This window comes from Ostrinia nubilalis, chromosome 12 (assembly GCF_963855985.1).
Source record: "Ostrinia nubilalis chromosome 12, ilOstNubi1.1, whole genome shotgun sequence".
Taxonomy (NCBI): Eukaryota; Metazoa; Arthropoda; class Insecta; order Lepidoptera; family Crambidae; genus Ostrinia; species Ostrinia nubilalis.
In genome coordinates, this window is record NC_087099.1 from 14,114,901 (window position 1) to 14,137,759 (window position 22,859).

The window sequence follows — 22,859 nt, forward strand, 5'->3', positions numbered from 1 at the left end:
ATCACCCACCATAACAATACTTAATTGGTCAACAGCCCATGAATGAATTTACCAAAAAGATAATATAAGACAATAAGTCAATTTAAAACCTATAACAAAGTTCGTTCGTTTCAGCCGAAAGACGTCCACTGCTGGACAAAGGCCTCCCCCAAGGATTTCCACAAATCTACAAAGTACTTTAACAAAGTACCTATACTTAAAGTTAAAAATCCATTCAGAAATTCGTCAGGCTCTATAGGTGACTGTGATTGATTTGCCTATTTAATTGTAAACGATAAATAAACTTAACAATTGTTTTTGAAATACAAAATATTTTTTCGTCTTTTTTGTCAATTTGTATCACATATGGCTTAAGGCAATTAGGGCTCCGTAGATAATGATAAGTTAACGATAAAACAGTCTACATAAATTACCCGTTTCCAATTTTTTATCACTCTTTTTACTACTATGTTTATTAAATGTAATTTTTCGATAAAATAACAACTGACAACTGTCTTTATCGTATGCTAAGGTTCCTTGGGTAAGTAGTCTACTACGGAACCCTATTTACCGATAAGTGTCAAGGCCCTTATTTTTAAGTAATCTACTATTTACAAATCTACCATTGTAAACTAAAACCCAGTTTCTTGACTTTCACGTAGGTTTGGAATACGAGGTCCCATACTTTGCTTGTGATCCCAAATGCTGGAACAAAACAACATGTAAATAAATTACCTAACTAATATTAGAATTTTAAAAGGTCCTTATACAGATTTTTTGGACTGGACATCAATTCTCAATTAACATTCGAGAAAAGTAGTAAGTAAATATAGGCACATTTATTATAACTTATCGCTTTAAATTCTTTCTTTAGCGATGAGTGAGACTAGCAGGTTGGAGCAAAAAATAGAGATATCGCGTCGTAAAGAAATAAATTCAACTAGAACCTAACCATAACTAGGAACTATGAATAATATGTAATTATACCAACCTTTGTCATGGTTTACGAAGTGGTGGTTGGAATGGTACCGTTTCATCACGTACAGGTAGGACCCGTCTCGCGGCGAGCCGTGGTGCACGTAGTAATGGATCATGTCGTAGGTCAGGTAGCCTGCACAGAACAAATAAATATAAAATAAGTATGTTGGAAGACTGTCCACAATAATAACCTCCTCCTTTTTTGAAGTCAGTTAAAAAGGAAAACATCCTCTGTAGACTCTAGCAGAGCCTGTGCGCTTTCCCAAAATTCGATTCATATTATGCTAGCACAAAATAACGCTTGAGCAATTGACACAATTTTCGTATTTGATCAGCTGTTACTTCATCTGCAAGGCAGTTAGAATCTTGACTGAGTATGTGATATACTCGTATGTCTTCTAACGTGTTTGAATCACTTTCGCTCTAAATAAATGTCAAGAACTCAGGTTCTAACCCTACATCCAAGTTTTTTAAGGAGTGCCTGCCTGCAAGAAACGATACTCCGTCGTCCCACGGTGTTCTTCTTTGTGTTTGATAAATACACTCAAAAAATTGTTGGGAAAGCAGATTTTTTAAACCCTCCAATGTCCTAACCAGACTAACAACTAAGGAATTTAACCTATTGCCTCTTCAGTCTTGATTGAGACTAAACAACTTTTCAATCAAAAGACCATAGAGGCAATTATCAAATAATATGAGTATGACGCGCCATCATTGCTGTTATGAGATGTTACCTATTTTAATTTAATAAATTAACTTTTTAAAAAAATAAAACCGACTTCAAATGCGTGAACACAAAAAAAAACTAAAAATTGCGTATAAAAAAGTTCATCCCCAATTTTCCACCCTTGGGGGTGAAATATTTTCTTCAAATTCGCATGAAACCACCCTTTTGATAATATCTATTCAACAAAAAAATAATCGTTCAAATTGATTTATAATCGGCGGAGATATTGCGTATAAAAAAGTTCATCCCCAATTTTCCACCCTTGGGGGTTGTTTTTTCTATTATTAAATTTAAATGGGACCACCCTTGAGGTATTACCTATACGCCGAAAAAAGATTTGTTCAAATCGGTTCATAATTGGCGGAGTTATCGCGTAACAAACATAGAAAAAAAAAAACATACGGGTCGAATTGAGAACCTCCTCCTTTTTTTTGAAGTCGGTTGAAAAGCATAATGATGTTCTCAGTGTTCACATATTATTAGCAAGTACTTAACACCTTCCTGTTCATTAATGAATTAACATCTTCACCTGATAGTCAATAAGGTTATTGGCGTGACATTGAAAGACTTTGTTTTCTTAAATTCGTATTTAACTAAAGGTTGCAGACAGTACATTGTCAATTTCATGTTTTCTCTCAACATAATATTTGTTTTCTATTCTTACTGTTTTTCACAAATAACGTTTGAACTTGAACTTGAAGTACCTACAATATAGATATTATCTTGATTTCTATTTGGCATTATGCGAAGAGATGTGTTAAAACTAAATTATTTTATTGTACAGTCGACAAGACGTCAGAGATTACACAATTTTATTGCAAATTAGCTGGTTCTGGAATGGAGGCCGCGTACCGGAAAACGCAGCGTGGGACGTCCACCCACATGGTGGATGCAGGCCGCTACCAATCGAACAACATGGATAGCATTGGGGGAGGCCTATGTTCAACATGCTGCAATGATGATCATGATGTTGCAAAATAGCACCTACTGCAAGTAACCAAATATTAGCTTGAGGTGGATGGCGTCGTTCTACTGACAGAACATTACACTTGCAATCAAACCAAATAATTTATTTGCAAAACATTCAGTTTCAATAATGTTCTACCAGGGAAGAAAATAACAACAAGAAAGTAAGATAGCGCCCTGTCGGACCAATGACCAATAATAACAGTTAAGTGTTAGTTTTTCTGACTAATCTTATTCTTATTTACCTAACATTTTGTAACCTAATAAGTATATTTATCGGTAACCGTTCAGCTTATCACCTCAAACCGTGCGTATACTGATAAAATACGAGGTAATATGTATTTGTAATTTTACGTAAGATATCTTTAAAGGGAAAAAGATTATTTGCTCTATACGATAGCTAACCCAACATTGTGTAGTTTATTAATCATCGTTTGTTGGAAAGAGGTCTTTCCGAGTACCTACTACTTATAACGTTAAATGGATTCCCTTAGAAATTCTTATCAAAGTACATACTAACTCATCATTATCATCATTTCAGCCATAGGGCGTCCACTGCTGAACATAGGCCTCCCCCAATGATTTCCACAGTAAAATAAATAAATAATCGGTTGGTAGCGACCTGCATCCAGCACCTTCCTACTACCTTTGTAAGGTCGTCGGTCCACTCTGTGGGTAGTGAAAGGTGAATTACTTAGAAACTTATTGGAATTGACGTAAAAACCTTAGACATAGATCTTCTAGAGAATATCTTTTTTATCTCTTTGATATTTTGTTGACAGATTTGGTTGATCGACAATACCAGCATAAATTGAGAGACAATAGTGATGTCGATAAAGACGAGGTAATAATATATGCTAATCTACTACAAGATTACTTATGAGTACTTACAAGTAGTTGTAGATGTTTTATTCACAAAAATATAAAATTTAGCAAACAGTGGCGATAGTCACAAAGGGAATATCAGTTCAAATAATTGAATTAATGATAGAAGTAGGGAATCCTTGAAATACGCGTCAACCTCATGGTTTTCAGGGTTTTGTAAATTTAAAAGATAGTTTTTCACAGTCAAGTGTCCATTAACTAAAATTTAACCATAGTTACATGTTAACCGACCTATAGAATGACCAAAAATGATAATGTTTTTGTAACTTTTACAGATAGGTACCTAATTTAACATGGATTTGCGGGGACAGTTATCTTTGTCATGATAACGTATTATCATTCCTCGATAAACAAGGGTTACGTGAAAAAATATAAAGGATGGTATTTAACTAAACATACATAGTACATAGGTATTATGTAGATATTATACTCGTAGTCGAACAGTTAAGGGGCCGGACTGGCCGACTCGTCATCCGAGACTATTAGAAATTTGTGCAAAGACAAATTACTCATATAAAATAGTAAGACACAGGTCTTAACGCGACGTTTATTATCGCAGCCGAAACGTCAAGCCGTGAGTACATAATGTAACTCATTAATAAACGTCGCGTTAAGACCCGTGTCTTACTATTTTAGTTGCAATGGAACGCGGAAGTTTAAAATCTTAAATTACTCATATTCCTTTAAAAATATACATAATTATATTTGTAATTGTAGTATTACTTACAGGAGGAAATTATTGTGACTGGAAAAACCCATGATAAACGAACGTAGGTTTTTAAACGACTTCAAATAAACAGGAGGTTCTTTGTTCTACTGTATCCTACTTCCTATCCTACTAATATTATAAATGCGAAAGTTTGGATGTCTGGATGTTTGTTACTCTTTCACGCAAAAACTACTGAACGGATTTTGATGAAACTTTACAGTATTATTGTTTATAACCCAGAATGACATATAAGCTGTAATTTATGACGATCTGTGACAAATTAAATTTCACGCGGTTGAAGCCGCGGGCAAAAGCTAGTGTATGTCATAATATTAAACCACGATCGTGTAACTACATTAGAATTTATATTTATCTATTGAAAATGAACCAATATTAGGCTTGAATTAATTTGAATTGGTACTTACAGTAGGTACGACACGATAGGCATTAATTTTCCAAATGAAATGAAAAATGGTTACATGAGTATGAAAATAAACATGACCCATATTTTTTGTTATTTCAACAGGTGCTATCAAACACCTATGCCTATAATAACTGTGGCACCTTCAAGTTAGAGTAATGTACACATTATGTAATAATATGAAACGGACATTTTATCTATGGTAGAGTCTACTTTTTAGGTGAATTAAACGTTAAAACGTTCACCGTCGAATATTAATGCCTGTTTTCACCATCAATCCCTAATTTTTAAGTGACCCCTATGGAAACATAATTCCTGTTATGTGTTACCCCCTATGGTAAAACATAACAGGAATTTTGTTTTCATAGGGGTCACTTAAAAATTAGGGATTGATGTTGAAAACGGGCATAATTCACTTAGCAATCAGGTTAATCCATTTCAGATAACGTTTTGCTGTTTATCTTTTCCGGTAAATCAACACGGTCGATAGCTCCAAAACATACTATTAGCCGAACCCACGAGACTCTACCGGGTCCGTATCCTCAGGTATCTGTCACTGTCTCTCATTCTAACTTTTTGTTTGGAGTGAGGAAGATGGACAAAAGAATTGAGTAATCTCTCGCTAGGGCAATACAACAATAAAACAAATGAATTGTTAGTGTTTTCTTTATGGGGTAATCATATCGCTCGATTACCATCCCAGCGGAAAATGTGCAGGTAGTAATGTAGTTTGCTAAAACTGGCACTTTTTTGGGATTTTCATGTGCCAGTCAAATCTTGGTTTTAGTTCATCGTTTAGACATCTAACGTGCTAATAAGGAATCGCCGCAGCTCAGGAACTTGATTAACTTTTTAGTATAAACGCACGCCTTTTTTGTAAAAGAACTCAATCGACCTCTAAATGTTCAGTGGGAAACATTTCACCAAGTCGAGGAGGCGCTGCCTATACAATTAATGGCGATGGCGAGTGGCGTCATCGGAGTGACGTCTGACCTTGTAATGTAGTAGTAGAAATGAAAAACGTCTGGCATTCCTCAAACATTCAGTTCACTTTCTTGTGTGTTAAGAATTTTTGTAGCTGGTTGTATGTGACAATTTGCAACTTAGGTGTGCTTAACGTGTGCGATATGAGTTTTGTAACAGTCGACTAAAAATTTAAAGTAGGTTTGCTGAATATAAAATTTGCATGCTTGCACTAATGATACCTACCTTATTCGAGCAGGGGGGGAGTCGTATTAACGAATGAACTTCATACGAATAACGAATCCAATTCGAAAACATCGACTCCCTTGAAAATTCACAATTAAATACGATATTTATTTAGTATCTTTAGTTTTATCCTACATCACATTAAGCCGAATAACGTAAATCATAATGAATTGAGAAAAATAAAAGTTGTATCTAAAGAACTGTCACATTAAATAACTGTAACATTTGATGAAAAATCATTATTTAACGTTGTTTTGTCTAAACTTGTGACCAATACCCAAACTATTTAAATCCATTCGGTCTAGATTTTGGGACAATAAGGAGCTACCAAGACCGTCGTTGTCTTTTATACACTCAGCGGCACGGAATTTGGCCCAAGCCTAAACACCCAGATATGAGGCCAAATAGGTGTTGTATACCTAAGTTTCGTGTGACATGTTAACAGAACATTTGTTTTTGTTAATTTAAGAGGCTAGATTAATAAAAAAATGCGTCTGTTTAACTTTTTTGACTCTAGAAACACATTTCGTTGTTGGAGCGTAAAGAGTACGGGTAAGTTTAAATTCGATATTAAATGTTGTAAGGGTTTGGCGTTTTGTTTTTTGTTTTTAAATTAATCTTAGGGTTATTCTCGTTTCCACAATTTGAGAATAATGCCCATTACTCCAGCTCAAGTTGCTCAAATAGTGTTGCTTAGAAGTCAAGGGCGTATGCAGCGGGAGATGGCTGAAACTTTCAATTTATGGCGTACAAACTTAAGATACACGTTAAAAAGGCATGACCAGATCGCCTTTTACACAAGAAGATCAAGAAGTGGGGAATTAAGGTGTATGTCAGTGCGCGATAACCCGATTATCAAGCTTGCAACATCAAGAAATCGGGTTCTCACTACGTTTGACATATGCCAGCGTTTACAAACAGCAAGCTCAGTGAATGTCAGTGAGCACACAATAAGAAGAAGCATGGAGGATCATAACCTGCATACTCGAAGACCAGCTCGAGGACCAGAACTTCTCCGATACCTTCGCGAAGTGCGACTTACGTTTTCTAGAGAACATGCAAATTGGACGTTAGACTAATGGAGTAAACTCTTTATGCAAACTGTCTGTTTGCGTATTAACTCTTCTCCGCACCTTCTCTATTCACTTCCACGGCCGTCTGGAGTTCTTAAGGTGACTCTACAATCATCGATCCATAGAACTTTACTCCATTAGCCTTGCGTCCAATTTGCATGTTCTCTAGAAAACGTAAGTCGCACTTCGCGAAGGTATCTGAGAAGTTCTGGTTCTCCAGCTGGTCTTCGAGTATGCAGGTTATGATCCTTCACCCTTCTTCTTATTGTGTGCTCACTGACATTCGCTGGGCTTGCTGTTTGTAAACGCTGGCGTATCTCAAACGTAGTGAGAACCCGATTTCTTGATATTGCAAGCACGATAATCGTGTCATCGCGCACTGATTTACACCTTAATTCCCCACTTCTTGGTCTTCTTGTGTAAAAGGCGGTCTGGTCATGCTTTTTTAACGTGTATCTTAAGTTTGTACGCCATAAATTGAAAGTTTCAGCCATCTCCCGCTGCATACGCCCTTGACTTCTAAGCAACACTATTTGAGCAACTTGAGCTGGAGTAATGGGCATTATTCTCAAATTGTGGAAACGAGAATAACCCTAAGATTAATTTAAAAACAAAAAACAAAACGCCAAACCCTTACAACATTTAATATCGAATTTAAACTTACCCGTACTCTTTACGCTCCAACAACGAAATGCGTTTCTAGAGTCAAAAAAGTTAAACAGACGCATTTTTTATTAATCTAGCCTCTTAAATTAACAAAAACAAATGTTCTGTTAACATGTCACACGAAACTTAGGTATACAACACCTATTTGGCCTCATATCTGGGTGTTTAGGCTTGGGCCAAATTCAGTGCCGCTGAGTGTATATTGTGGGAGTAGGCCATTTGCCGTCTTCAATCCACACCATTGATTTATCTGTAAAATACGATAATTGCTTACGTCTGGAGATATTCGTGGCCTTGCTACGTTCCCGGCGCTATATTGATACAATATTATTAATTGGGACTCGTGAATTAAATTTGACGTGAAGGTTAATGGACGCCTTGAGTCGGCTCTACGTGCTTTCACTGTCTATTAAATATTATTTATATCAATAGTTATGGGCCGAAACGGAAATAATAACTGAATAGTACGTTGTGCCAAGAACTGTCTCTTCCTTCACTGATAGATAAATCTCTAAAAAAGAAAGATAAAAATAAAGAACGATATGGAACGCGAAAGTTTAAAATCTTAGATAAATCTCTCTGCAGGAAGACAAACATAATATCTTTAATTTTCCAGAGACAAAAAGAAGGTTTTTCTTTCACTCCCCACGCTACTTAGTAGATGAGGATTTTTGTAACTGCAGTCAATCCATTTTTTTTTCAAATATTTTTTTACCTATCTTGTTTACCTTTTCTCAATTCAATCCTACCATTATTTTCTTGATAGTTACAAAATTCTTCTATAGGCAACAGTTACTACGAGTATAGCATTAATTACTTCCTTAATGAATAAGTCTAATAATCTTCACCCCGCATTAAATAGGATTTTTAATCAGCAGCTTTTGACGATATTATCATCGTATTTTGACAACATATCACAAAATACTTATCATGTTTTATCACTACTCGTATATTTATGCAATGAATCATAGTAAATGTCTATAGTTTATCTTCTCTGTGATGATATTTTTGGTTAAAACACAAAGTTTTCTAACTAACTAGGAAAGATTAGCAAGCTCTAGATATTTAACACTATCTTTAAGGAAGTTAAAATAAACTGAATAACAATACCACGGACAATACAAACAATAAATTCCAAAACGAAGTACCTACGTAAGTACGAGTACAAGAGTTACACAATTTAAGATAGTAGACGTACTATTTCAAATTATTAACTTGACTACATATTAATCTATTTTCTCAAAAAATAATACTTAACCCAAAATTCTTATAATATCCGTTATGATTCTAAAGTGCCTACTTTAGCAGTGCTGCATTGAATTTTTTATCAGCTCTCATAAACACTCTATTTTATTGGAATTTTAAGTGGACTAACAATCCTGTCACTGTTGAAAAAAAATTCATTAGAATTTATGATAGAGAATGAATGCGTTAATTGTTCTAATATCCAAGGACAAAGCGGCTATGATGTAGAAAACAAAGTAAGTAGTGTTTTTGTTCCAAAAGCGTTTTGCTTTGACTAAGTTTTTGTAGTAGGTAAATTTATTATAATGTAAGGTTGAATATAGTGCAGCGTGCAACGTGGGTCGAAGCCATAACTTTTTAGTGAGATTGTTTCCTTTTTTGCTCCTGTTTTTACGTGTGTATTGTATGAAACAACTAAGGTCTTGGTGTCAGAGTCGCCAGCCGTCTGAGTCTGACATACTTAGCTCAGTTTGCTCAGATTTCTTTATAGCTATAACGGGACTATTCCCACCTCTCGTTCCCACCGCTGCAACTCCTGTGTAGCCAGGATCTACAGCTTGACCGCTAATAAACACCCTACCAGTGAAGGTCAAGTGTGTCCCGGAGGAAAGTTAACTGTCATTGGACCCGCTACGAACTTAATAAGAAGAACATTGGAGGAGTTCGAAATTAAGGTTCAACGTCCCTTCAGTGCAAAGCGGTTGACAGGCTTTAAGATAACTGGAACTACGATTTCATTATCAATAGAGAAGATAACTGTAGGACTACTCCGAAACAACGCTATTTTTTATTAGTTTCGGGTTTATCTGTCACCGTCGCTCATGCTGGCATCTCGCTTTGCGTGAGAGAGATGGCAACATTTGAAACTTAAATAACGTATTTCGGAGTAACCCTGCTTTAGCAATTAGTTTATATTTACCCATAAGGCCTCCAACAAACTTGACCTCGGGATACGGGATCCACATCCAAAAGGGAATGTAGAGGATCCCGGCGAGAATCAACGCTGGGATAGGCGGGAACACCTGACGAAGTCCGTCGAACGGCATCTAGAAAATAATCAAAACTTAATAAATCTAAAACATAATACCTACTCGTATTTCTGTAGAAAGATAGTCGTTATGGGAAATGATACCACAAACAGGTAAAAGTATGTAAGTAACACCGCAATAACAACGATTTTAGTATTTTGTTTTTAAAAGAGTTGTGCCCGTTTTCACCATCAATACCTAATTTTTAAGTGACCCCTATGGTAACACCTAACAGGCATTTTGTTTTCAAAGGGGTCACTTAAAAATTAGGGATTGGTGGTGAAAACGGGCATTAGGAACCTAGATATAAGATACAATCGTAGTGTTGGTACCAAACCGTGGTGTATATTTAGTTACTATGGTAATTGTAAGTACGTACTCGTAGGACTATTAGATCAAAATAACTTTTTCCCCGTGAGATTCGAACTCACGACCTAGCATTGAACTCGGGCACTCGACTGCTTAGGCAGGTGGCCTTCAAAACATTGAGTGATTACCAATTTGAGATAAATATCTACTTATCTTTAGAGATAGGCGAAATATTGTTTTATCAAATTCTTAATTTTTTATGTTGTAACACTTTCGTAACCGACGTGTGATCGACTGTTTCTGTCAGAATTTTAAGTAGGTAGAGCCACATATCATACGGGTAGTTTGCATATTTTTGATAAGGCAGGTATCTACTACATTTTACATTTCGAAATATTAAAAGTTTGAAATATAGTATCGGAAACTAGCTCACACAAACCACGAATAGCTATTTAAAAGTTCCTCTGGATGGTAACATAAAATAAACTATCGTAAGCAAATTGTATTCACAACAATTTTCAAAGGATGCAAAAAATTAATTTGCAAAACTCAACTAAGTTATTTACCAACTATTCTGCATGTCTAATATCGTGTACACTACAGACGTAGGTAAGTACACACGAATCGTAATATCTGAACTATGCTCACAATAATACTGAATTTTCATATATTTAAACACTAATTAGCATGCTTCAATGACACGTTGGTTATACCTAATGCGGGATTTGGGTATTTTCACTAGAATTCACTCTTCATCTAGGTACATTATCTCAATGCGTTTACATTAAGTTGCTACTATTGTGGTGAGCTCACTCGTGATACAAGCATATTTAGCTTAGTACGAGGGGCTAACGAGAGTATTAGGTAGGTAGTAATTTGTGCAATAACAAATTACTAATAATCTTAAAAAAAAATATATACCGCGTCACACGAATAGTCTACGTCAGTGTTTCTTAACCTATTTTGTCCACGGACCCCTGAAGAAATCAAGCACAATTTTAAGGACCCCTTAATAAAAAAAGCAGCAATAAATTTCGATTACGAGACTTTTGGTGGCATTTACTTATGATTGTTAAATGTTCCATAGATTGGACCCCTGGGGGTCCGCGGACCACAGGTTAAGAAACACTGGTCTACTATCCGTTCGCGATAAGTTTGCCGCTGGCGATATGACGTCACTCGAAGGAAAGCGTCTATAACTTTAGCAAACTATATTAAAAATATTTTTTATTTATTAATATTGATAAAAATTGTGTATTTGTGTAAAATAAAACACTCAATTGCGTTTAATCACTAATTATTATTTGCGTTTAATCGCGACTGGACGCGCATTAAACGGACCAGCAAACTTAGCGCGAACGGGTAGTAGGTACCTACCTACGTTATCTGACCCACCACGTGTAGAGTACTGCCTACTATGTAACCTATGTAAGCATCGCTCGATTATTGCAGACAGATCTAAAAATACTTTGCAAATAAGTTAGTAATGACTCGTGTAAAAAAATTAAATTTCATGGTTAGAAGATTAGTGACGAAAAGTATAGCAGAGCCACGGCAGAGCTGATAGAAATAAAAAATCCCAATGTTACCAAGCCGATATAATACCACAGATAATATAATAATACTAAGCCGCAATATTTACGAGGATTTTCGATTTAAAACCGTAATTGTGTCATAAAGATATTGTAGTCGTAGTTTATCAAATTCAATTACAATTTATCGAGTGGAATGTTTATTAATTGTAAATTGTACTCAGTTATTGCAATTTAAGACTAATGCCCGTTTTAAATGACCCCTATAAAAAGGCCTGTTACTGTTAAGTGTTACCATAGGGATCCCTTAAAAATTAGGGATTGATGGTGAAAACGGGCATAACAATCAAGTGCAACGAGGGACTTAAGTGCACTTATAAAGTGTTTTTATTGGTGGCTATGATTTTTTTAAGCAGAACAGGATAGGTGTTTGGAAAATCGTTTTGAAACTTATTGATTGCAGAAAAAGTACTATTATGAATATCCACTAAGTATATTCATTTCGTAATACAGAGCTTAAAAACTCGAGATCGAATGAACCAAAATATAAATTAAGGCAGGAGCAATCATTTAATTAGAATGGAAAAAATAGTTTACATAAAAAGTGTAGAGACAACAACAAAACATAGTTAAACACTTTTTAATGTTTTAATGTTCGTGCTCTTGACAAACAACTATTTTAATTCACTTTTAATTTAATTTCATGCGGATTCTTAAGCGCTCCCAAGACGAAGCTGGCATTATCCTGAAGAAAATTACTTTATACTACGATAAAAAAACAACAATAAGAATTTTGTAAATAACATACCTACTTAGTGAACTAATTCTTCGTGGCTATCTCCCGTTACGTAAGGTAAAGAAAGGTTCTTTCTCTATTCGCTTCTGCAGCAAGCAGTGACTGTTAAAGTTTCTTATGACTGGTACAGATGAAGTCGCAAGAAGCTTATCACTAAAAGTTCGGCTGAAGCAACGCGTGCGTGAAGTCGCTGACATAGCCCGACGGATTAGCAAGCTGAAGTGGCAATGGGCAGGGCACATAATACGCAGAACTGACGGCCGATGGGGCAGCAAGGTTCTGGAATGGAGGCCGCGTACCGGAAAACGCAGCGTGGGACGTCCACCTACAAGGTGGACCGACGACATCGTAAAGGTAGCAGGGAAGCGCTGGACGCAGGCCGCTACCAATCGATCAACGTGGAAAGCATTAGGGGAGGCATATGTTCAGCAGTGGACGTCCTATGGCTGAAATGATGAACGCGTGCAGCATGCGTGCGCGATGGCGATGGCGATCCTACTGATTGCGCGCTAGGCGGGCTGCACGCGTTGGTTTGGCCGACCAATGCGCGACTGTACGTCACCCTATTAATCGGAATATGAGATTTTGCAACAAAAACATATGGAGCTCTCTGTGCCTCAAGAAAGACAGTGGAATCGGGACTATTCCCACCTCTCGTTCCCACCACTGCAACTCCTGTGTAGCCAGGATCTACAGCTTGACCGCCACAAAAACCCAACCAATGAAGGTCAAGTTTGTCCCGGGGGAAAGTTAAACTGTCATTGGACCCGCAACGAAATTAATCAGAAGAACATAGGAGGAGTCGAAATTAAGGTTCGACTTCCCTCCAATGCAAAGCGGATGACAGGTGACAAACAAAGGTTTAAAACCTTTAAAGACAGTGGAATCTGTACCTTATGGTGAAGGCCATGTATGAGGAAGTGGAGCTTGATCATCGTGATCGAGGACCCAGGGTCGAGGTGGAACACCCACCGGTGCAGGCTGTACTCCACGGCGCTCCAGATGCACACTCCCATCACCATGTGGCCCAGGAACTGGATCGGATTTAAGGGATCTGTGCAGGAGTCTGCAACAAAATGAGAAATTGAGATGATTATCCTGTTGTATCTTTGGGGAGTGACCTTTGTCCAGCAGTGGACGTCATTTGGCTGAAACGAAACGATTAGGTATTCCTGTAGGATAACTGGCAGATAGTGCCTTTCGTAAAATTAAAAATATCGAGGAGCTAGACGTGTAGTTGCGTATGAAACCTGGCGCCAAAAATAATATACCTAATTCGCGCACGGCAATTTTACTTATGTTTTAATAGTGGCGAATGGACATTGGACAATAATCATAAAGTATACGGTATACTTTTAGGGTCCCGTTAAAAAATTAAGTAGATGACTCACCTCCACAAGCAACATGCTCCAGAAAATTCCTTGCTAGCAGGTACATTATGATCGGTATCCAGAACACCGGCACCAGATACCAGGGGGTGAACGTCATGCTCTCCAGGATAGGGCTCTGGAAAAGCCTGCATCTTCTGTAAACAGCACTGTTGACCCACATCTCGTAGTGGGGTGCTATCGCATCCAGCTGGGACACGATTGGCTTGGACCAGTCCAGTCGTGCCTGGAAAGAAAGGACTGTTAAAGAATTAAAGTGCTAAGCCATCATCAGGTGCGTGAATATGCATTCATATAGGATCTAAGTAGGTACAGGTTGTTAAAAATGCTTGCAAACTAAGATCATACTGGGCCAAGCAGGAAACTCAGGAATTCGTAATAGCTACTGAATCAAGTCACAAACTACAAACATAAAAAAGTTGTCATCATTTTTGCTAGTGGATCCATTACTTCCAGGACAATCTCCAGCGTTTTGTAAGTAGGTAGGTACGTCCGCGTCAGCCGAAACGTAGAAAATGTGCCATCATACCAACTCGCCTTATAAAATCAACTCAAATATTATTTACGTTACAATTATTTATTTCAAGGACTTTGTGTCAATGTGTCTTATTGCCGAGATTAGTGCAATCTTAATAATTGAGCTACAGCTTTATTGCTTCGACTCGATAACAAATTAACAATTAAAGATTACAGATAAAACTCCTGACTCATAATTATCACCATTACTCAGCAAGTCAGCACCAACCATGCCTTAAGTTTAATTAAAAGTAAGTTAAATTGCGTTTTCTAAGACTATATTAGACTATAAGGGATGACACTCGTAAATAAACGTATTTTTAAAAAACCCTGACTAATGTCATCATTACACAGCTGTGTATAAAGACACGACTACCAATGTATAAAGACAATTTAAATATAACTATTTAAATTGTCTTTATATTTTGTAGGTAACCCTAAAGTGTTTTCGTAAGCGGCATTGACAGAAAGACAGCTTACTCTACACAAACTTCAAATACGGAGATAATGACCCCAAACAGACTGAAAATTCCCTTTGTAAAATTCTACCTTCCATTGAATAATTGAAGCCCAACGAAAGGGTGATAGGTTTGAAGGAGAGCGCGACCACGTTTACCGACTTGACGTTCATAAACAGACGTGACTTTGGCGGAATTCATTGGGAAGATCACTCTATGACCTGTGTGCCTACCATGAGTTTACGTTAGGTGAGCTCGCTAGCGAATACGTCAAAAAATTCTATGAAGATTTTATTTCTTGAAAGTAGCCGCTAGGGGCGCTGCACAATATGTCATACATTTAAATGTCATTTTTTTACGCAGTCGCTAGCGAGCACACCTAACGTAAACTCATGGTAGGCACACTGGCCATAAATAAAAGAAGAAGAAAACGACATTTTCATCGATCTCATTCTCAATGAAAAGTCATAAGTTACGTCCATATTTGTTTACAAGTTGATAGAATTTGAAGATTGTTAGTTTTAAGTACCTACTACATCGTAAAACTGTCTCCTGGCCTCCACGACACAGGCTTGCCTAGTGTGGAGTCCAACGTTATTATGTGAAAATATGTAATGATATTTTGGTAATAATAAACATTGAAGTAATATTACTACGTATAGAACAGACATCGCGAACAAAATATGTACAGTGCGGGGTGCGGGGCGGGAATTTGACGGACAGCTGTCAGTCAAATCCATGACTATCAAGTTTCATAATTTATGGCGATAAAATCTGCACCAGAAAATGTCGTACTTCATTGATAGGATTGCACGAATAGTGACGTTCCTGCGGTCGCCTCATCATAGACATTGTGAAACGATTGTGAAAATAAACAAATCGGCTAAATTGTGTTAAATTTTCATGGTGCTCAATAGCAAAAAGGTTCAGCTACTTACATTATTTTCTTTTATTTCCTGTAATGTAATCTAAGCTCCCCTCCCTTAGACTAAAATTAGCCCTCCTAGACAAGTGACAAAACGTAGCAGTTGAAACATTCGAAATCACTTCGCTCTGCCGTTTTTTGGTGTTAGTTACTTCACTCTGTGATGCGATTTTAAAATTACAACTGGCGATTCCGAATTCACAACTGAGGGGACTGAGGCTAATCGTGTTACTTGTGTTACAAGTGCGTATGGGCTTCATACTGATGCTTAAGCCATTAATTATTTTTCTTCCCGATTAAAATCTAATGTAATCGATAATCGCCTTGAGAATCGTTAACTGGTATTTTCTAATTCGATTAAAAAATTACCCATCTCTAGTTTAAAACTGTCATCCAACAGCGCACGAAATATTATGAGTTATAGATAATGATACCATTACAGAGGCGACACTTCGTTTACGTTTAGTTTCTGCCTATTGAATTGGATACTGTAAGGAAACATCGTCATCATCATTTTAGCTACTGGACGTCCACTGCTGAACAAAGGCCTCCTCTAATGATTTCTACATCGCCCAGTTGATAATGGCCTGCACCCAGCGTCTTCCTGCTATCTTCAGTCAGTCCATCTTGAGATTTTGGAAAAATTCCCACTCGCCACGGTAGGAACAAAGCTAGGGATGACCCACGCCTTCACTCCAGAAAATAACTGAAAGTCAGAAACTTTCAGTTATTTTATTGTCTCTATTGTTAACTATCTCAGTGGTTGAGTACACGTATAATAGCTGTGAGGTAGAAGTTACCACCTCTCCTTTTCACCGCTGCATCTCCTGTGTAGCTAGCACCTAGACTAGTTGATTTAAAGCCAAGGTATATCAGTTTTTAGGTAATGACTTAGTGCATCTAAAAATGTAAAACTTTCTAGATTTTTGTAACATTGAAAAATCTAAAAAGAAGCATCATTTTTTTACCAAGTGTTTCTAAGAAATTTAAATGGAAGCTTTTGATGACAACGTATTGCTTACTTTTTCAGCTGTTGAACGAATCACTTTTATACTCATAGGTCCTGTACATCGGTAGATTTGGTAAATAAATGAATCCATCCGGACTCAGAAACTAAAAAAATTAAAATAGCTGTAATTTTTTAATACTGGATTTGTCGATTAAATTGATCATATTACTGCGCCCTAACGGGTCGGACACTGGTGACCAGACACACTGTACAATTATTATAATTTTAGCCTATCTCGTGAGCTAGGTGTCAATAATTAGGGTGATTTACTAACTAACGAGTCGCATACGAACAACAGCAGTGAGATTCAAACAAGTTTGATCCATGATGCCGCACGACTATTGTGTGAGCCCACCCGTAACCCAAGCTTATTTAGCTTAACACAAGGGGCTGGACGGGACTATTAGTAATTTGTGCAATACAAAGTGCTTATAATCTTTAAAAAAATCTTTTTATTGCTGTATTTAACCTTCCTTTCGTATACTAATTTATGCGTCAGTGTCAGGTCTGCGATTTTTATTCTTTGAAATTTTCGTAAAATGGCTGCCGCCGCGGTGACGCCTTGTAATTAACAAATTAAAATTAAATTAGTGTTTTAAAGTGCATAAATGTACAACTTAATGGTAAAAAGTCATTCCTTTATTTTTACTTAATATGTATCTGGAGTTATTTGAAAAGTATTTTCGTCTATAGGATGGCATATTTCAAAAAACAAAACTGCACTCAAGCGTGTTGTCACAGCAACCGCTGAGCACATACTAATTGGATTTCGGTCCGTGGACCTATTTACGTGCCAGAAACAGTCTAGTTGACATGTCTTCTCTAGTACGTAGTACATTATAACTCAATGATAATAAACAATTTTTTTTTTTTTTTTTTTAGGCGAGTGGGACAAGTTTGACAATATTTAATCTTATCGACACCTACGATAAGATTAAATCTTGTCGTACGTACGTATCATTATATCGCGATTGATAAAAATTGGAATTTGTATTATCCACGAATTGCCTTGAAGAACGCAATTGAACATTATGGTGCTTACGTCAGTTGCACCACCTCACTTTAACCGAAAGTATAACCTTCACCGGTGTATTTGTATGGAGTTTAGCTGGCTTGACGTTTGTGTTAACGTAAGATAGTGCAAGTGTAATCCAACCTAAACTATCTCTGGGTAAATCGTGAATAGGTCAGGTTTTAGTCCACTGATATTCAAATTATACCTAACTCTAGTGCTCTAAAAATAGTTTCTAGGCTACATTTTTTGTAGACGTTAACATAACCAACTTACTACATTTGTATTATGGTTCGCTGTTTACGTTTTTTTACGGAAATGCAACGGCAATTCACGGTCACGGCCGGTATTAACAATTAGTGTAAAAAATTGATTCGCTTAGTTTGTTTTGATCTCTATACCTACCTACTTATGTACCGTACCAGTTTTGGAAAAGCGGGAAATTCGGTGTAAGGATGAGATAAAGATGTCTGCCTTTAGGAAAAATATTTAAAAGCAAGTGTGTGTAGGCAGGTGCAAATAAGTAGTTTATTCATAAGGGCAAGGTTTTAAATATAACACATTTTGCCACTCTGCTGGATTACCTAACTAAATACTTAAGCCTAAATTCAATTTATTTTAATTAGGTACTCATTATGATGCATTGTAAACACAGCTTGTAAACGTAATACACCGAAGCCTTCTGCACATCACGACAAAAGGATGACACATTATTGGCATGGTGACTTGACCAGTTTCTGTATTTGCCGTGTATTTAAACGACAAAGTTAAATAAACATTCTTACCAGTCATAAAATTCAAGATAATGAAGTAACTAGAAGGTACAAGGGTCGGGCTGTATGAATCAGTATGAACATGTATGGAAGTGCGCACATTACACCTATTTAGTATCGGCCGATTCTTCATACAAATTGGAAGCCTACCAAATTATCGGTTGACTAACCCCCGTTTTCACCATAAATCCTTAATTTTTAGGTGACCCCTATGTAAACAAAATTCCTGTTATGTGTTAACATAGAGGTCACTTAAAAATTATGGAATGATGGTGAAAACGGTGGTGATGATGGTGGTGTCTTAATAGGTACCTATGTAACCTTATATTAGTTTCGTTTGTCTGCTTATTTTCTTCTACATGACCCCCTGACCTCTGTCTACGGTCAACATGCGATTGATGGATACCGTCACGAATATTGTGAAGCTGTACAATTGATAAATGGTGTAGGCCGATCGAGGCCATAGTAGGGAAAGCTCTAAAATATGAAAATGAAACTAACAACCAAGTTTTCGTGACGCCTACTCTCTATATGACCCAAGGGGTTATACCATGACGTAGTTAATCTATACTTCTATACTATCTATACTAATATTATAAATGCGAAAATAACTCTGTCTGTCAGTCTGTCTGTCTTGCTTTCACGCCTAAACCACTGAACCGATTCTGATGAAATTTGGCACAGAGATGGTTTGAGTCCCGGGAAAAGACATAGGATAGTTTTTATCCCGGTTTTTGAAACAGGGACGCGCGCTATAAAGTTTTTCTGTGACAGACAAATTTTGAAACGGGCGAAGCCGCGGGCGGAAAGCTAGTATAAAGTGCAGATGTTAAATGCTGTTAACAACTTATTAACTTACAAAGAATAACACATTGTTGGTTCACTTTAAACGGAAAAACCAACGATGTTGCACGTCAGGGTCAACACGTTGCCATGCCATCTAATGCAAATAAAACTACGATTTTGCAACAAAATGTAACTTTGATGTGCTGTCGACTATCTTTTTTAGGCTGGGTTGCACCATCTTACTTTAACCGTGCTTTAACTTTGCCTAACGTCAAAAATCTGTCAAAATCCATACAAAAAGCACCGGTTATCGTTAAAGTTACGGTCAAAGTTAGTGGTGCAACTCAGCCATAAAGTCAGCGCACACAGCGCGAGGCGGTGGACGCCTATCGCTCCGGGAGGCGTCCGCTTTCTATGTGACTGTTTTTAAACAAACTGTAGTCTGGTCCGGGAGCACGTAGAATTTTGTCCAATGACCCCAAGCTACCCATCCTTATTGCTCGCGCGTAATTATATTGCTGTCGCGACTGTGGGACGGCCGCCCGCAGTGAGTGTGCGAGCGCTTGGTGTCATTGGACAAAATTCTACGTGCTCCCGGACCAGACTATAGACTAACATTCAAAAAAAAATATTTTTCCCGAATAGACCGTTTTCCCGCGTTTCCCGCCTCTGTGTGCGCTGACCTTTATCGATAAAAGTTGACGTCAAAAACCGTCATGACGAATAATTTGATGAACGATTTACAAATGAGTAATTCATTTATCAAGTCACTCCGAACTTCCTACAATGATAGATTATTTGATCGCTGATAACTCACCGGCAATGAAATTAAAATCAATAATAACCTTTTAATATAATGTAAGAGATCTTATCAAAATACTTAACTTATCGCTTTCCCAGAAAGTAAGTTAATAGGCGATGACTTATTTTTCTTCGGATTCCTAAGACCTTAATCTTATGAATGAGTATGAATATAAAATATTTCTGAAATCTGTAAATATGGAAAAGCCGTAAAGTGGGCTCTACATTATGTACTAATACAGTATTTTAAATTAATCACTCACTAGCATTCCAATTTTATCTCAAAACTGTCCTGTCTCTAGATTGTCTGGACTGGAAGGATTAGAATTATTAGAATTAGAACTTCGAACGAAGAGATCACGTTCTATTGATAAGACCGCCTAAATTGTGCGTTTCGATTTTGTATTTTTTTGTTTGTCAATAGACCGAAAGAGAGAGAGTACGATCGATCCCACGTACATCTATGAACTTGAATGCTTTAAACCTAAGAATATTGATTTCTCAGCGAATTCAACATTGTGTCATCATCATCATCATTTCAGCCGTAGGACGTCCACTGCTGAACATAGGCCTCCCCCAATGATTTCCATATTAACCGCTACCAGGTGTCAACATTGTGTGCTAACTGTTAACTATGCACTTGCTAACAACGTTTTAATTAAGGCCTTAATTAAGGGGCTAATATTTAACGTCTCTGACGTCCCTACGGAACCCTGAAATATTTATTCAGTCACTTTACTTTCCGGCGCCGTCTGAGTCGGGATGCCTACATTGTCTACCTAGGTAGGTACTAGACTAGACAGACGCGATTCTAAGCGCGGTACACACTGTATTGTGGCTGAATTAGCAAAGTTAAAAACTCTACAATGTTAAAAAAATATAAATTGAAAAAAAGGTGAACAAACTTAACAAAATGAACAAATAAATATAATAGTAGTCGTAGCGTAGGAGTCATGTCATAATGCTACGTAAGATGTAAAAATTCGATGTAAAAAACAATATAACTCTGATTTATGGCACACAGCAAGAAAATTTCAAGGATGTGATCCCATATAAAACGTAAAAAGAAAATCTCTACTTGAACAAATCGAATCCGTTAAGACTCGATATTCTATTAAAAAAAGTTTTCATGTCTATTGTCTATCTCTCTTTTTTCATCATATTGGCATGAGCGACAGCAACAGGCAGACCAAACTACGAAAGGCGTTGGGAAGTCGCCCCGATGGAATAAGAATTCGCCTTAATTTTTGTGACCTAAATATAAAAGTCTTATCGGTAAGTACCGGGGTTTATAAATATCGTGTTCCTGGCCTTGAGACTAGTTTTTGCCTGAATGTTAATCTTAGTTTTGACTGAAATAGACTACCTAATACTAGTACTTGCTGGATTTTAGTGTTTACTACGTCTCACGAGCTACGAGGATCTACCCATTTAGGATTGCATTGTTTTCTTTGCCCAGAATACAAATATTTTGTAGGTATTTACAGTCAGTTTCAGTTTAGTCACTTGATAAACGTGAAAAATATCCATAAATATATTAAAATTGATTCAGTTTCTTCAGAACTTAACTGAAATCATCGAAATGAAAATCATGAAAAAAATCTCTGTCTATTTTATCAATTTTACTTTTCGCTTCACTACGTTCTTTAGTTGACAGAACGAATTAATAACGAATGTTATTACGTTATTTACAAGCTTAAAACAAGACAAAACAGTAACAGCGTTTTAGGGAGCGCCATTCTTGGTTCAATTTTAACGTACCTACTACCTGTCTATCTACTGTATCTACTCATTTGATTAAAAACTGTTACTTCCATAACGTACCGGCGACAGAAAATCAAGGTAAACACTATGGCTGGCATCTTGGTTATTGAAACAGGTGATAATATACTTTAGGTATAAATTATACTTTCGAAAGTAAGTTTATTTGTAGATTTTCGGTTACAGTTTCATTCACAATAGTAGGATTATAATAATGTAGGTACTTCGATAGTACGCTAATTTCCATTATTAACTTCCTCATAAGGAGCAGCATTTAAATTGGAAAGTTTCCACCTGTAGGTACGTACACCATTTATTTTAGATCGCATTAAGTTTGCCCTCAATAACATTACTTAATTATAAAGTTGTTTGTTTTGCAAGAGTCAGTAAATAAAAACTAAATAAATGGTTTTAGCCCTCTGTTTTACGGACTTCCACACACCACTGAAGAACTCTATTTACTATCTTAACCTAAGTAGGTTTTAACTTATAAAAATTCAAACACCTCCGTCTTATCATTTGAATAGTTATCTTCAACCGTAACTAATTTAGTTACCTCAAGCTCCTCCAACATGGCGATCTCCTCAGCATTCCTCGAGGACTCCTCTTTAGTGATGATCCTGCCGTTCGCACTCACTTTGCCTGTCAAATTCACATCTTTCACTTCGAAGTCATTCAACATGTGGTAAGCACTGGTGCTGTGTCCGTACGCGCTCATGGCCTGCTCTATGGACTTGCCCTTGTATTTTTTTAGGGTGTTTACCCCGCCGGGGTGGTCGCGTAGGAAGCGTTTGATGTCGTAATTTTTCCCGTCGAAGTGTACGGGGAACTTCGTGGGATCCATGGCGCGGGCGGCTGGCGGGCGGCGGTGGTGCGACTGCCGTTATCAGTGAGTGATAGCGATTAC

General features: G+C 37.1%; 1 protein-coding gene across 1 annotated transcript; it reads right to left on the reverse strand.

Moving 5' to 3' along the window:
• Window positions 1-459: 459 nt before the first annotated feature.
• Window positions 460-22,859, reverse strand: LOC135077000 (fatty acid 2-hydroxylase). The gene is made up of 6 exons (XM_063971586.1): window positions 22,509-22,859; window positions 13,915-14,137; window positions 13,417-13,589; window positions 9,778-9,904; window positions 971-1,090; window positions 460-684 (listed from the first exon to the last, which is right to left on the reverse strand). Exons 1-6 carry the CDS (start codon window positions 22,794-22,796, stop codon window positions 599-601), a joined length of 1,017 nt encoding a protein of 338 aa, XP_063827656.1. The 5' UTR covers window positions 22,797-22,859; the 3' UTR covers window positions 460-598.

Excerpts from the sequence above, each read along its gene's own strand:
- LOC135077000 (XM_063971586.1), bottom strand. The coding sequence starts at position 22,796 with ATGGATCCCACGAAGTTCCCCGTACACTTCGACGGGAAAAATTACGAC. Across the intron at positions 13,590-13,914 it reads GGAGCATGTTGCTTGTGGAG|ACTCCTGCACAGATCCCTTA; the intron begins GTGAGTCATCTA and ends ATTTTGTTGCAG. Across the intron at positions 685-970 it reads CTTCGTAAACCATGACAAAG|CATTTGGGATCACAAGCAAA; the intron begins GTTGGTATAATT and ends GTTTTGTTCCAG.